This window comes from Myiozetetes cayanensis, unplaced genomic scaffold, assembly GCF_022539395.1.
Source record: "Myiozetetes cayanensis isolate MyiCay16 unplaced genomic scaffold, myiCay2020 scf5-8, whole genome shotgun sequence".
Taxonomy (NCBI): domain Eukaryota; kingdom Metazoa; phylum Chordata; class Aves; order Passeriformes; family Tyrannidae; genus Myiozetetes; species Myiozetetes cayanensis.
Window position 1 is genome coordinate 103,994,471 of NW_026087742.1, and position 14,506 is coordinate 104,008,976.

The 14,506-nt window shown below is 38.3% G+C and overlaps 1 protein-coding gene and 1 non-coding gene across 3 annotated transcripts in view; both read left to right on the plus strand.

Moving 5' to 3' along the window:
- Positions 1 to 14,506, plus strand: part of POLA1 (DNA polymerase alpha 1, catalytic subunit) — a 191,212-nt gene that overhangs the window by 28,278 nt on the left and 148,428 nt on the right. For both annotated transcript variants that reach the window (XM_050333301.1, XM_050333300.1), the window contains exons 19-26: positions 167 to 283; positions 1,015 to 1,190; positions 1,594 to 1,723; positions 2,067 to 2,186; positions 3,282 to 3,378; positions 3,864 to 3,988; positions 5,716 to 5,865; positions 6,095 to 6,217. In XM_050333301.1, coding sequence (XP_050189258.1) covers positions 167 to 283; positions 1,015 to 1,190; positions 1,594 to 1,723; positions 2,067 to 2,186; positions 3,282 to 3,378; positions 3,864 to 3,988; positions 5,716 to 5,865; positions 6,095 to 6,217 — 1,038 coding nt within the window. The remainder of the gene's footprint in view (positions 1 to 166; positions 284 to 1,014; positions 1,191 to 1,593; positions 1,724 to 2,066; positions 2,187 to 3,281; positions 3,379 to 3,863; positions 3,989 to 5,715; positions 5,866 to 6,094; positions 6,218 to 14,506) is intronic.
- On the plus strand, positions 3,578 to 3,708 carry LOC126649800 (small Cajal body-specific RNA 24). The gene has a single exon (XR_007631181.1). It is a non-coding gene; the product is annotated as a small Cajal body-specific RNA 24 (non-coding RNA).

The window sequence follows — 14,506 nt, forward strand, 5'->3', positions numbered from 1 at the left end:
GAGTACTGTTGATGAATGTTCTCTTAGAAAGTGCTTTCTGCGAGAGAGATAATGCCATCAATTAGTTGGAAAAAACCACAAAGGGCAAAGGAATACTGAGTGTGTGGAAGTAAGTCTTTCAATTTGCATTTGTTGTAACCTTTTTTGTTATTTTTTCTGCTTCAAGGGTCATAATATTTATGGATTTGATCTGGAAGTGCTGCTTCAAAGAATTAATTTGTGCAAAGTCCCTCACTGGTCCAAGATAGGTCGACTGAGGAGGTCTAATATGCCAAAGCTTGGGGTAATAAGATTGCTTAAAGTCTTTTAAGCCCTTTTGTGTTGTGTGTGATTAAAAATGAATTAATTTTTCTGAGAAATTGTGAATGTGACACTGACGTATTTTGACTGTTGGTCATGCTGAATTTCATGTGTCCCAGATCAGAAATTGAGTGTTTATATGACTTTTATTACAGTAATAGGCTAAACTGATTTTCAAGTTAGGCTAATTTAGTTTACTTATCTCAGCTAGATGATGGTAATGACAGATTAATTGCAATAGTCTTTACTGTAACAGTCTTTGCTGTAACTGTAAAACGAGAAAATGCAATTTGGATTGATGGGTGAGTCATCCCATAGAGAGCTGCTAAGTTAATTCTGTAGTTCTTAATATGTATTTGTTCAGAGGACAATGTGTGAATCTTGGAGTACTGAAGTGCTGAATGTGTCTGTGTTCTTGTGTGTTCCTATCGTTCCTTGAGGCCTAGATGGTGAAATCTAACTCGTAATGAGAGTTAAGCATCTATTTCTAAACATCTAAATATCCACATACGTATAATCTAATACCATGGATTCCTTTAGGGCATCATTATAAGTCTTGAGCATTAGTCGTATTTAGTAGAACATTATTTAGTGACCAACTGACTTGACTGAGCCCTATAGACATATTGTGGCTAGATGTTTTTTTGATAATTGTCATGGGTTTGTATCTTTAATTTTGTTTGGGTTTTTCTCTCCTTGTGTGATATGGTTAAGGGTCGAGGAGGGTTTGCTGAAAGGAGTGCTGCCTGCGGTCGAATGATCTGTGATGTAGAAATTTCTGCCAAAGAATTAATTCGTTGCAAAAGTTACCATTTGTCTGAACTGGTCCATCAGATTTTGAAAACAGAGAGGGTAGCAATTCTACCTGAGGAAATTCGAAATATGTACAGGTATGTTGCTGATTGGGGTTTTTAATCATTCACTGGAAAGTAGCAGATCTGGTTCCCTGGTGTAAAATTTTATGCTTGCTTACTTCATTTGTCATGTAGATGCTGACTTAGCATACTCTATTTGAAAAGTTAAATACTGTTGTAGCATTTTGTGTTAATGTTTCAAGCTACTTGTATGTGGTGGCTTATTGTGTGTGAAGCAAATTGATTTGTGAGAACATTAGCGTAGATACACTGATTATGCAAGCTTGAGTTTGGGGATGGTTTTTCAATTACAAGAGCTTGCTGTATAATTGAACATTGGTGTACTACAGATACCACGTGTTCTGTACAGTGTATAGGTCTAAACTGCTACAAAGGAGGCTGATTTTACTTTGCTAGGCCATGCTCCTTCTTTTCCCAGTGATTCTCCTCGCTTACTGTTCATGCTGGAAAGCACCTGGACAGATGCCAAGTTCATTCTCCAGATCATGTGTGAGCTGAATGTTCTGCCACTGGCTCTTCAGATAACAAACATCTCTGGGAATGTCATGGTACATTTTCATTACTTTCTACCCTCCTCCCTTCCCCCCCCACCCCAAATGGTTCCATGTTTTCTGTGTTTAATTTGGTAGGCTTAATTTCTAAACTCTAGTTGAGAATATACGATGCTATAAATTTTTTGCTGCAACAAGTGGGAGAGTTCAATGTTCTAATCAGGTAATAACGTAAAACTTTCTTGAAAATAATCACATTTCAGATTTGTGCATGGTGGTGATACAGAATAATAGTAATACTGAGTGAACTTATATAGTTCAAGGACATTGTCTAGTCTGCTTTACTATGTCAGTGTTTTCTCTGCTTTGCTTTGAGTTCTTTTTTCACCCCTCTCTTTAGTCGAGGACACTGATGGGCGGACGATCTGAACGTAATGAGTTCCTGCTGCTTCATGCATTTTATGAAAAGGACTACATAGTGCCTGACAAACAGGTTTTTAAAAAGCCTCTGCAGAAGCTGGTGGGTCCAGTTTTTTTCTCCTTCCAAGGATTTTTATTAAAAAATTAAAAAACTTTCTTCTATCTTTTCTGTATTACTGTTCTGTGAGAGCACAAAGAACCTCAAACATACGTTAGATATAACTTACTGTTACAGCATATGCTTAATGAAAATACTTTTTTTTAGTTGACTTGATAATGAGAGTGGGATAGTGTAACAGCTTTTCCACTGTGTTACAGATCTATGGAAACTCAATTGTTGTGTTAGTTTAAAATTAAAATAAGCCAAGTACTTGACTGTGTAGGGAAACAGTAAAGAAGGTAATCTTTGTTGCTTCATAGATGCACTTAAAATTATTTTGATGATGAACAGTATTTCAAGTACAATTTGTCATATGGGTAAAATATCCAAAGATATTAAAAGAAATTCCTTTGAGTAATACCCGTGTAAATAATATTTATAGAAACATCCATTTCTTTTGTTAGTGAACAAATTAAAATTTGAGAAAGTACTTGTAGCACTATATTTTGCTTCTTAGTTTTACTTTTATATAAGTTCAACAGCAAATTCCAAAGCATTAAGTTCTCTTGATTGTATTGTTTCATCGAAGCGTAGTGATGGAATTTTAAGTGATTTAGAATAGAATTGAACAACTGGGAGAAAAAAATCTTTCTGCAACATAACAGCAGAATACATTTTAGGTCAGTAATAATGTTTTTATTTGTTTTATTAAAGCCCACCCATTCTGTTTCAAAAAACAACATTTTAATTGGGCAGTCATATGATTTCTGGGTCATGAATGAATTTTTTTCCTAGTGTTGACTTTTACAGCCAGCTGGAAAATGCATACTAATGCCATGTTGCATGATGACAATAACTTAAGACCTTTGTAATCTCTTCTTAGCAATTTGTTCCTATCACAGTTGGTTTGAATCCTGTTTTGTCATGTAGAAAGCTTTAATAAGGATCACGATGAAAACACCATGTTTTGAATGTATCTTAAAAGGAACTCTGTGCACTGGCTCCCAAATTCATATTGGATTTGCCAAAAATAACTCCTCTAAGATTATAAAAATCTTAGAGACTAGATAATGACTTTTTAAATGCCAAATGTAGGTGGATGAAGATGAGGATCTTGAAGATCAGAATAAATCAAACGTAGGAAAAAAGAAAGCAGCATATGCTGGGGGCTTAGTCTTGGATCCCAAAGTCGGTAAGATGTGGCAATTTTCTTTCTTCTGTGAAGTTAGAGACAGGCAGCTTTTATTAATGCAAGGAGATTGCAATGGGGAATCTGTGTATCTTCTGGTAGTTTGGTGTGGTGGTTGGGTGTTTGGGGAGATGTGGTTGCACACAACAGAATTCCCAGCATTGAGGAATTAGGACTCTGTATCTGTGTACAAATTTTCTAATGGACACACAAGTTTTCCTTCAGTTTCTCCTCTCTGTGGGGCAAACTGTACAAGTGTCCTATAGTAACACAGAAGCTATCTGTTCAACTCTGGTGAGTTAACGGGGTTGGATTGTTCCACTTCTGACAGCTTTCTGTAATGCAGCATCTCAACAGCTGCTTTAAGGGATTTAGATTATGGAAATGTGGTACAATATATTACTGTCACTTACAGATTAACTGTGGAGTTGTACGGAGTCCTTCGGGTGGCTGAGTAATCATGACTTTTGTTTTAAACTCTGTTTTAGGTTTTTATGACAAGTTTATTTTGCTTCTCGACTTCAACAGCTTGTACCCATCAATTATCCAAGAGTTTAACATCTGCTTTACCACAGTGCAGAGACTGTCATCAGAAGCACAGAAAAGGGCAGAGGTTTGTGTGCTTTAATTTGTGGCTTAAGTCGCACTGTCTTAACTTCAGTGTTTTTTCTGTGAATCAGCTCTTTAAGAAACTTCTTTTCCACTGTTAAATATTTTTTGTCCCCACTTACATATTAAGAAGTGATTCTTGTTTAGAGATGCATCCTATTAAGCTTTGGGACTTTTCCAATATTTAATGTCTCTCACCTTCCTTTCTGTAATACTCATACAGAATCTTGGTAAGTTCTCTCCCATCTAATCTTGGTAACCTCATGAAACAAGTTTTTACTTTTCAGCCACATATCCTCCTAGCAGTTTCTGAGCCACTTGACCTTTTCATCCGAACTTGGCTTCCAAAGTTGGTTGCCACAGAATTCGTGCAAACATACCTGATTGAGGGAGAGGAAAGTCTCATGGTTCTGTCTACAGGAAATAATACGATAGGAGCTCAAGCCTTATTAGACATCAGGAAAGTTATATATGTGATATAACGACTGTGACAGCTGTGATACTAGCTTCACAAACATTCGTGCTGTTTAATACAGCATTAAATTGTATTAAACACAACCTGAAGTTGTAGTTCCACTGTTTTCTAAACAGCTGTGTTGGCTCTGACTTATCGATGGCTGGAGATTCTCATTTCCTTAGCTGTGCTGAAGCAGTTGTTGGAAGCTGTGTTGTAAACTGAAGCAGTGAGCTAGTCAAGTCTAAAGGTTAAACCTTGAGGTTTTTATTTTTAAGTGGTATCAGCTCACAGGTTGGAATTAGTTAGTCCCATAACAACTGAAATATCTGTACTGTATCAGAAAGGAGGAGACAAGTATACAGAATTCTGTCAGTAAGTTCCTCCAAGCTCTCTGTGGATTTTCCCTGCTTTCTGAAGTGTGCTTCAAGCTGAAGCAGCTCATTTTGGTTTCTATCACTGTACAATATTTAATCAGACTTTGGTGTAATTTCTTGTTACAGTTCTTCCCAGACTGTTTTACTAAACTTGCCAACCTCATAGTGTCTCTGTTGCCCTTCTTTGTACATTTCTGTCTCTTGCATTGTGTTTGAAATTTCTTTCCATCTTTGCTGATCAGCCATTTCTTCAGTTATGCTAAGAAAAAGAATATGTGCTTTTGCTAAATTGTTGTTTTGCTATAATCAAAAGTTGCGTGGGGTGGAGTTTTTGTTGTGTTGCTGTGGTGGATTTCTCTTTTGTCAGTTATATCATTCAGAGTATCAGTTCCACAGAGCATGTGCCCCATTTGACAGTTCTGAACATCAAAAGTACTTACATGATCATAAAAAAGGGGTGGATTTTTTTTCAGCACGGAAAGAATAGCTTCTTTATATTTTTGTATCTGTCTATCTATCTATCTATCTACCTATCTATCTATACCTAAGAGTTAAAGTGTGTGTGTATATTATTTATCTGGTTTTATATATATATGTGTGTGTGTAAATACATAAAACCACACACATGCTAAAAAAAAATCTTCCTGCTGCTGGTCCACAGCTCTCTTGGGTTTCTCCCAGATTGAAACAGACTTAGGCTCTGTGCCCCAGCAAGGATGAAGTATTATAGTGAACACTGCAAAAAACCTCTCACGCTTGTTCTTGGCTGTGTTTTGGGTGCTCTGCAGGAATAGAAACAAGCTGTGTGGTTTTGTTTTTCACCTGCCAAGCTTTTCACTTAACATAGTAAAATCTAATCTTCAAGCAAGAAAATGATAAGCTGTGGTGATCATTTGACAGGCTGAAGAAGAGGAAGAAATTCCAGAGCTTCCGGACCCATCTGTGGAAATGGGAGTTTTGCCTAAAGAAATCAGGAAACTGGTGGAGAGAAGGCGTCAAGTTAAGCAGTTAATGAAACAGCCAGATTTAAATCCTGACCTGTATTTGCAGGTGTGTTTTATAGAACTCCTTTGATTTTTCCTCCCGTTCCCTTTAAGTGCCCTGATCAGCCTTGTAGAATAGAGATGATTAGTATTGAGCAGTGATTGTAATGTGCTTTATTTGTAGCCCATCATTGCTTCAGGCTGTATGAAAAGCTGTGAATGCAATTATGAGCATTAAGTTCTGTCCTCTGATGGCTACGGTTGGATCATTTTTTGCTGGTTGTGTTTCTTTGCAGTATGATATCAGACAGAAGGCTTTGAAACTGACTGCTAACAGTATGTATGGCTGCCTGGGATTTTCCTACAGCAGATTCTATGCCAAACCTTTGGCTGCTTTGGTGACATATAAGGGGAGAGAGGTAAGTCATCAAACAAATTATACACACATGTAAAAAGGCTGGATTTAAGCCAGCTGCCTTTTTTTTTTTTTCATTGAATAGGGGAATGATTTTGATCTACTTAATGGGTTAGTCTTTGATCTAGTGGTGTGCTTCAACTTTGGGTGAGCTTGACTTTAGACAGACCGTTCTGTGCCCTGGTATGTGGAACTCCTGAAACCCTAAAGTTTGTGATAGGGCTGATTAATCACAGGGAGGCAATGCTTTATGTATCAGGGCTTGTTTTCAGAAACTGTTCCCTAAAATGAAGTTTTTCATTAGCCTCAGTTTTTATTTTAAGAGCTGCTCTTGACTTTGTAGGCAAAACTACTCTTGCTATTGATGAGAGTGGCAGCCCAATGCAGGCCACATCAGTCTGGTCCCAGCGGGAGAAATAATCATTAAAGATCCAAAACATACCGCTGATACTATGATGTTATGATAATATCATGTTGTGATATTATGATGATACCACCATCCGAAAACATATTTTTTCATATTAGTTCTTTATGGACAAGAATGCCAAGCAGGAGTCTGCAAAGGTGCCAAGAACAGATGTGTCAGGATGGCTGGTCAACCTTTGGTTGATCATGGAGATAGATGAGGTCACATCTGTGTTGAAAGGCAAATCCTCCATGTGCTGTGAGGGCACAGCAGTTCCTTGCTGTGAACTGACTACCCAATGCACTGAAGGTCCACTTACGATCCCCGACTTACTTGCATGGGGGTGTTTTGTTCCTGGTAACACATATTTAATTTTAAAAGTCTTCCTATCTAAACAGTTCTCTACGACAAAACCCTACATTTGCTGCCTTCCCAGTCTGTATAACCTGTATGTTTAACCTTACATACGTTTGACTTAGAAATAATTTTGTGTTTTGGTAACATGCAAATGTGTTATGCAGCCATGTGAATTCAAAAGTTAATGTTTCCTTTAATGAGTAGTGTCTTTGTGGTTGTGAGATTCTGATGTATTTGTCTCTGAGGTTGGCATGCAAAGCAGCAGAGTATCACAGCTTTATATTTTCTAGTGGTATTTTAAAAGTAATGAATGTGACTTTTTTGTTTGTTTTTTTTTTTTTTTAAAATGATCTCCAGTAATCATAAAGGGCATGTGTCACAGACTGGATATTGTATCGATACTTAAGCTTTTGGCCTCTGTTAAGGCTAGGAAATACTTTTTGTTTGCACATACAATTTATTCTTATTTGGTATCAGTTATGAGATGACAACGCATGAAATTCTGGTGTTCCTGCATTATGTTTCAAAGTGATGGTGAAAGGGGGAAATCCTAAGTAGGTGGTACAGGATGTGCTAGGGAGCACTTTGAGGCATTCTCTCTTACACAGTTTATTTTTGGTTGGAAAGGATTTCTTACCTCTTGAATTCTGGTGGTTCTAGACCTGGGCTGGCTTGTACCGAGCCTTTGCACACATTTGAATCTCCAATTTTGTAGCTGCTGTGAGGTTGGGGAAAAACTTAATACTGTGGCTCAATGTTGCCTGAAAGCTTATTGTAGGCAGTGCAGGTTTGAGGTTCCTCTGTGAAGTGGGGCTGCTGGGAGCACAGCAAAGAGGTGCCAGGAAAGCCTGGGAGTGAGTCCATCTGGCAGCACCAGTGCTGAGCTCAGTGGGACATTGCTGCCTTGGTAGGTCTCCTCTGTGCAGTAGGAGCACCTCGTGTAGAGCTAAAATGATCTTTTTTTCCCCCTCATTCTGTGGTGTAGATTAGTATTCATTAATCTGGATACTGTGGATATAGCAAATCTGAACATTTGAAAACTTTTCAGGATGGTCTATAATTCTGTGTTTCTGTGCAGTATGATAGGTTCTGGTGAAATACACTGTACATGCTCTGTTCTGAAAACTTACATTATTAGGTAGGTAGTCGGTATACAGATACAGCTCTTTTAGTTGCTTATTTCTTGATTAGAAGGTTTGGGACACAAAAGGTAACACTAGAGGACACACTTTAGTTTTCTGTGGGTTTTTTTTTTTTCCTAAGTTGAAATATCTAATCTAGAAAAACATTACTTTAGATTTTTATATTAATCTTTTCCATCATATGTTTCCTCTTACTACTTACTTAACATTTACCTCTTTTGTATTAGAATTATCTGGAGGTTTAGGTTCTATATATGAAAAGGTTAATTAAGAAGTAACGTATGGAAAATTTATGGTCTAAATTTAAATGGCCTTTTCTGATGATCAGCAGTTAATACCTTTTTTTTTAATGTTCCAAGGGGGCCTGAGTAAACACAGGTAGCCTTGTAGAAGTCTAAGCAGGAAAAATACTGTGTGGGATGAAAACTGAATTTAATATCTGCACTAACACAATGACAATTCAGTTGTAAATCTTTGTGGGCAATACATATTTCATGTTGAAGCTGTTGAAGCCCATCCTGGCATTAAGTTTTAATACAGCTAAGAGAGACTGAGTTTTGAGGAGTCCTGTAAATTGCTGTTTTCCACCTGTGTGACTGAAGACCCTTCCACTGAAGCTGTAGGAAGACTCAAGTGCCTCATGCCAAATGCTGGGTGCCACCTCTTGTGGACTTTTACCTTCTCTCTGTGGTTTGGTGATGCTGATACAGTAAAAGTAGTGGAGCTGCCATGGTATTCCTTACACTGACTAAAAATTCTTGTTGTTATATGTTGCCATTTTAAAAACAGGTCATAGAACTGGGTGATCTCTTAGGTTCCTTCCAACCCAAACCATTCCATGATTTCTTGGCAATATATTCCATAGAAGCTCGGTTCTCTTCAGGCAGTGGGATGCGAGCTAGTGCTTGCCCTTTATTTTCCTTAAGACACGGAATAGAGATGTAGCAAACGCTTACAACTCTGCCCATACGCTGACGGGATCCAGCAGAGCAGGGCATTCCAGGGAACGGGGTTTTCCGTGGATCGTGTGTTAACGGCGGGGAGTTCTCGCTAGATGGCGATAGAGACCTTGGGATCCTTAATCAATTAAGGCTCATTTTTGTCACGAAGTGTTTAAACGCTGATTATCAGGTTTCTCGAACGGGTCTTTCTTGTTGTGGATAATATTTAGCAGGGGCATATCAGCGTGAATTTTTCAGAATTTAATGTAGAGTGTGTCACATGTAGGCTGTTTAAGTCTTTGTGTGTTTTGAAAGGAAAAAAATGTCAAAAACTTATGGTGGGAGTGAGTAAAAACTATAGCTGAGATCTGTTTGACATCTTGGAAAATGTAAATATTTTCCTGTTTCGATTGTAAGAAACGCATCAGTTCTTGTTCGTGCGGTAAATTAAAATACTTTCTACATTTGCAATACAGAGGTTGCATTCTTGATCAGGAATGTGTTAGAGGAGTTTTCCCCCTTCTCCCCCCACCCCCCTTCCCCCACGTTAGTACGCATTTGCCTGGACATTGCTCTTGTAACTACAGCAGTTGCTTGCATGGAAAAGTAATAGGAAAATATTTAATGTATTTTTAGCTGTCCTTTAATGTAATTTAACAACTGGAAACGAGATGAGTCGGTGTTGTACAACCAGCCAGCTCTGCACTAGCAGGCAGTGTAAGGTCATGCTGTTCTAGCCTCCTTAAAGGAAAAGCCTTGTGATGAAGTGTCAGTTGTCTGGTTTCCTAAATGCAGGATTTCCTAAACGCTGTCTGCTGCAGGATTCTCCTACAGGACAGCAAAGTTGTTGAGAGAATTTAACTGTAGACAGCTTGGTTGCTAATGGTTGCCACTCAAAGCTGAGGCCTTCTTCAGGAACTTGCTTTTTTCCCCATGTTGTTTTTCACTGTTGCATATTTTTTTGCCCAAGCAAACTTGCTTTTGAAAGGAAAATAGCACACTTACTGTTTTCAGCAGCGCTAACAGGTAGACCTAGAGTTACGCTATGCAAAATAAAAGGGAGAGAGAGGCAGTTGGGTTAATTCCAATTTTCTCATTCAGATCCTTTAGGTACATTCTCAATTAATAATTAGTTTAAGGCCCTGGCAGTCAAAAGGAAAGAATAAAAGCATGTTATTGCTGCAGTCTGGGAAAAGAATGGATGAGGGAGGAGAAAAATGAAGTGGAGAAAGATGAGCTCATTTAAAAAAAATTAAGGGTAAGTAAGCAGGTTAATGGCCGTCTGTTGTAATTATGTTCTGTAAAGAAATCTAGGCATTTCTTTTTTATTGAAAAATTTTTTTAAAGTCCTGTTCATCCAGGGAAATTGATCATCAGCTGCTTTCTCTTAATTGTACCTAAAGCGTTGTTTATACAATCTGCAAGAGTTGTCATGTACATGGGGCGATTGGCAGACTCCAGGTTCCTTCTGTGTTGTAGTATGGGAAAAAGGGAATTGTTAAAAGAGGGGGAGAAGCTTCCAAAAGTCTCATGTAAGCATGCTGTCTATATTTAAACGGGGAGTGCAACATCAATGTAACAATTTTGGAAGACATGGAACTTGATGGCAAAGAGTTTCTAATTGCTTTTAAATATAAAAAAGGCAAACTGAAATCTTATGGGAAGTAGTACTAAATTGTTGCATTGTCCCTAAATGGAAACTGTTGGGGTCAAACCAGTTGTCACTGTTGTTAAATTTACCATTATGTACGCAATTGTGAGCCTGTGAAAAAGCTATGTATGTTATTCTGCATGCTAATATCCAAAATGAGTTAGAATAGACAAGGAGAGGCTGCTTACAATCTGAAAATGCAAACTGAGTACCAAGTAGTAGAAAAATTATGGAGCATCTTAACATTCCTTGAAATACTATTATTGTTAGTCAAGTGCATGAAATGACATCTGGTCTGATAAAGACTTTTGCATCTCCAAGGAGAGGAAATGAAGTGTTTCAATTAAGAGGAATGGCCAGAATATTCTGGGTGAGGAGGAAATCAGTGAGAAGGGGAAAAAAAAAATTATTTTGGGTGGCACGTTGGTATTTTATTTCCCCCCTCTGGACACAAAGGTTTTATTTAATAGATATTCACTGAGAAATGTTTAGAAAGATTGATCAGATCCAGATTGATTGTGCAGCAAGTCAGATGAATAGAGAGACCTTTTTCTACTGCTTATTTTAAGATTGTGCTATTACGAGAGGTGTGGTGCCTCTCACTTCCTGACTGCTGATTTCTGTGGATGGGTTATAGCAATTACGTGGCCCCATGGTGAGTTGGATCATCCTGGTGATCTGAGTTGAAAACTAACTCCAAAGGAAAACCAAATTGATTTCGGTTGGATCAATGACTCAGGGACTCACTGTGTGCTCTTAGTGCTGGTGGAAAGGAGGAGGTTGGGCAGTGGGGCTGACTAGGTATCAGCAGGATACTCCTCACCCAGGATTGTGGTAAAACTGAAAACCAGGTTTACCCCAGATGTGAAAGAGCAAGATCTCTGGAACATTCTCTATACCTGAAATGTAACAATATGTCCCTTTTTAGAAGCCTTATGTGTTGGGTAGAGGGCTGATCTCAGGATCAGGAGAGGGAGAAATCACATCCAGTGGTAGCAGGAAAGACTCTCAATAAGATGAGAGTGCAATAAAATGTTGGGGAGTGCACTGGAATCCTGCAACCCCCAAAATTTCCCATACTTTGGCTTCAGAATTACTGAAGAAATCCTTTAAACCTATCTAGAATACTGTAGGGATTAACAGAGATCCTTTCATGGTTCTCTTCTCCAGATGCTGGCATAGAGATGCCTCATGAACGGGAGATGTAAGAGTGTAGGTGCTTCACCATGAAGGTGAGAGCTTTTGCAGCATTACTCCATCATTTGTAAACTGCTTAGTCTCTGGTTTCAAACAACTTCGTTTTCCAAAACCACTGTGTTAAGGTTAGAAGATTATAAATCCTAACTGATGTTTTAACATTTCCTTCCAGCCTGTATATTTGTTAGCACTGCTTGTCTTTGCTGTACACATTTTCTTAGTTCATTAGCGGCTTGCTGTAAAATGCTCTGTGTTTTGGGACTTTGTTCTCTAGGGTATTATTGCTTCATTCATCTGCGTCATGCATTTATCTTAAATTGGATGTTGGCCTGTTCTAGAAGCCATGGGTTTAGATACCTAGATAGTAATAAAGTTTCCAAATAAAAGATACTTCAAATAGGAGTTAAAAATAATTTTCATTTTCAAGCACTATTCCTAAGAGGATAGAAAACCAAGTCTAACTGATGAAGTGTCTGTCTCCCACGAGACTTAAATAAATATTCATTCTGTCCTTCAAAGATAGGACACCTTGGTCTCATAATCAAGAATTTTTATATATTTCCTGGGAATGTTGCCCACTGTGCAAAATCTTAGTGTTTCATCACAGATTGTTTTAGAAGCTTTTTGCTCCATCCACAGTGATGTGATCTGTTCTTTTTCCTCTTGGATGAATACTCATTTGAGCCTACTAGATCTGCTATTTTCAGGTAATGGTCTAAGGATGGTGATGATCCTACTCTGACATATAAGGAGAAGCTGTAAGCTGGGTTTCTTCAGTCTTGAGAAAAAGCCTTTGAGGATGGAATTGACTGTGGTCTAAACCTATTGTGGGCTGTCAAGAAGAAGCCAAACTTCCCAGAGATGCACAAAGTTGCACAGGCAGGTCTAGCCCTGTCTTGGGCCAGAGGTTGGGTTAGGTGATGTTCAGAGATCCCTGCAGACCAAAATCGGTTTATGGCCATCAGTTTAGAAGTTCCTTTAATTCACACTGAGATTTCTCAACCAAGATCAGCTAGATCTAACAGATGCAGCTCATCATTTGAAGTGAAGAAGACTGGAAGGATGAAGATATTTCAGCAGTGATACTTGTCTTACCAGGATGCTTTGGTTTCAGAGCTAAAAAAATAATGATTGTGTAGCTTGAATACAGGTTTTGCTGTATAGATCAGGTCATGTGGTCTCTTGCATGTATGTGCTTTCACTGCGGTGTGCCAAGATTCATTGGCTTAATTTAGAAGATAAGCGTGAACAGCTTATGCTATTTTCAGCACCACAGTATACTTACGAGACAAACAGTTTGTTCAAGGCCTTTATTTATCTGTGGAAGATGGACTGTCTCTGCTGCTGCAGGTGCAATACCTTGTAAGGATACAGGAGACCTTGGTGGGCAACATCAAGAATTCTGACTGGGACAAAGGACTCTGGAGAAGTAGATGTAGTTTAATGAGCTGGGGCATACCTGGCTCAGATCTCTTGCCCTAAGCAAGGAAGCCTCTAAGTCAGGCTGACATCCTCAGCTAATTTGTTCAGACTTCCTTCATACTAGAAGGAGGTCATTGTCGAAGCTGGATGAAATCAATGCCCCAAATTTTAGAGCTGGATTGGTAATTGAGACACATGTGAAAGCTTAAATTATGCTTTCTCCCTCTGTTAGCTTTCCTTCCGTTGGTTGTGCATAATGTAACGCAGGAGATGTTGCTGGTGTTTGCATTGTCTTTAGCTTTAGAATATTCCCTTTATTAATGAGTAAGGTTTCAGGGAGTAGGATTAAATTATATATGTTGGTATGGTCTGTACGATTTGATACTTTTATTTGCTGATTTGAACCTTTAGAAACAGTTGCTCCATAAAATCCTATTTCAATACCTGGATTAGTTTAAAAAAAAAAATCAAATCCATTTCCCTTAACCTTTCATTTTAATTCTTGTATGGGTTTGTGTGTTCTAACTGACAGCCTTTAAAAAGAGCAAGAAATAATTTTTTAGGTTATTGGGAAGATGGAATGGTTCCCACTTGTGTCACTGAAATGCTTTGCTTATCAAGCAGTGCTCATCAAAAACGTGGAATGATGGAATGTCATTTGAACCTTACTGCAGGGATTAGTCCCTGGGAGTTATTTCTCTGTGAGCTTGTGCTAGTCTTGGTAATTACATGAGACTGAATAAACTTCAAGATTTGGATATTGATGGTTGATAAGCCTTGGTTTAAAAAAAAAAAAAAGAGGTTGTTTTGCCCTTCAGTTTGGTTCTCTGACTTGTTCTGTGCACAGCATCATTTCATTAGGCAATACCACAGTTTGCACATTAATAATTTATTTTCTGTTTTCTCTGACTTCAGTGCAAAGAGTGTTTTCAATGTTAACTTCGTTTTTTCTTCCTTGATGCTTTTAGTTTTTCTGGGATATCAAACTGTCACAATCTTTGTAGTACTGTCATTTGGAATTGGCAGGCAGAAGACTAACATAAAACCATAAGAATGTCTCAGCCCTGTGCTTGAGGGTAATTCAGCCTTCCTGGTTGGTTTTACTCTGGTTGGAATTTTACTTGTTGAATCTAGAACTTCCTTGGCTGTACCCTTTGATTTTTGGACAACGGAGATA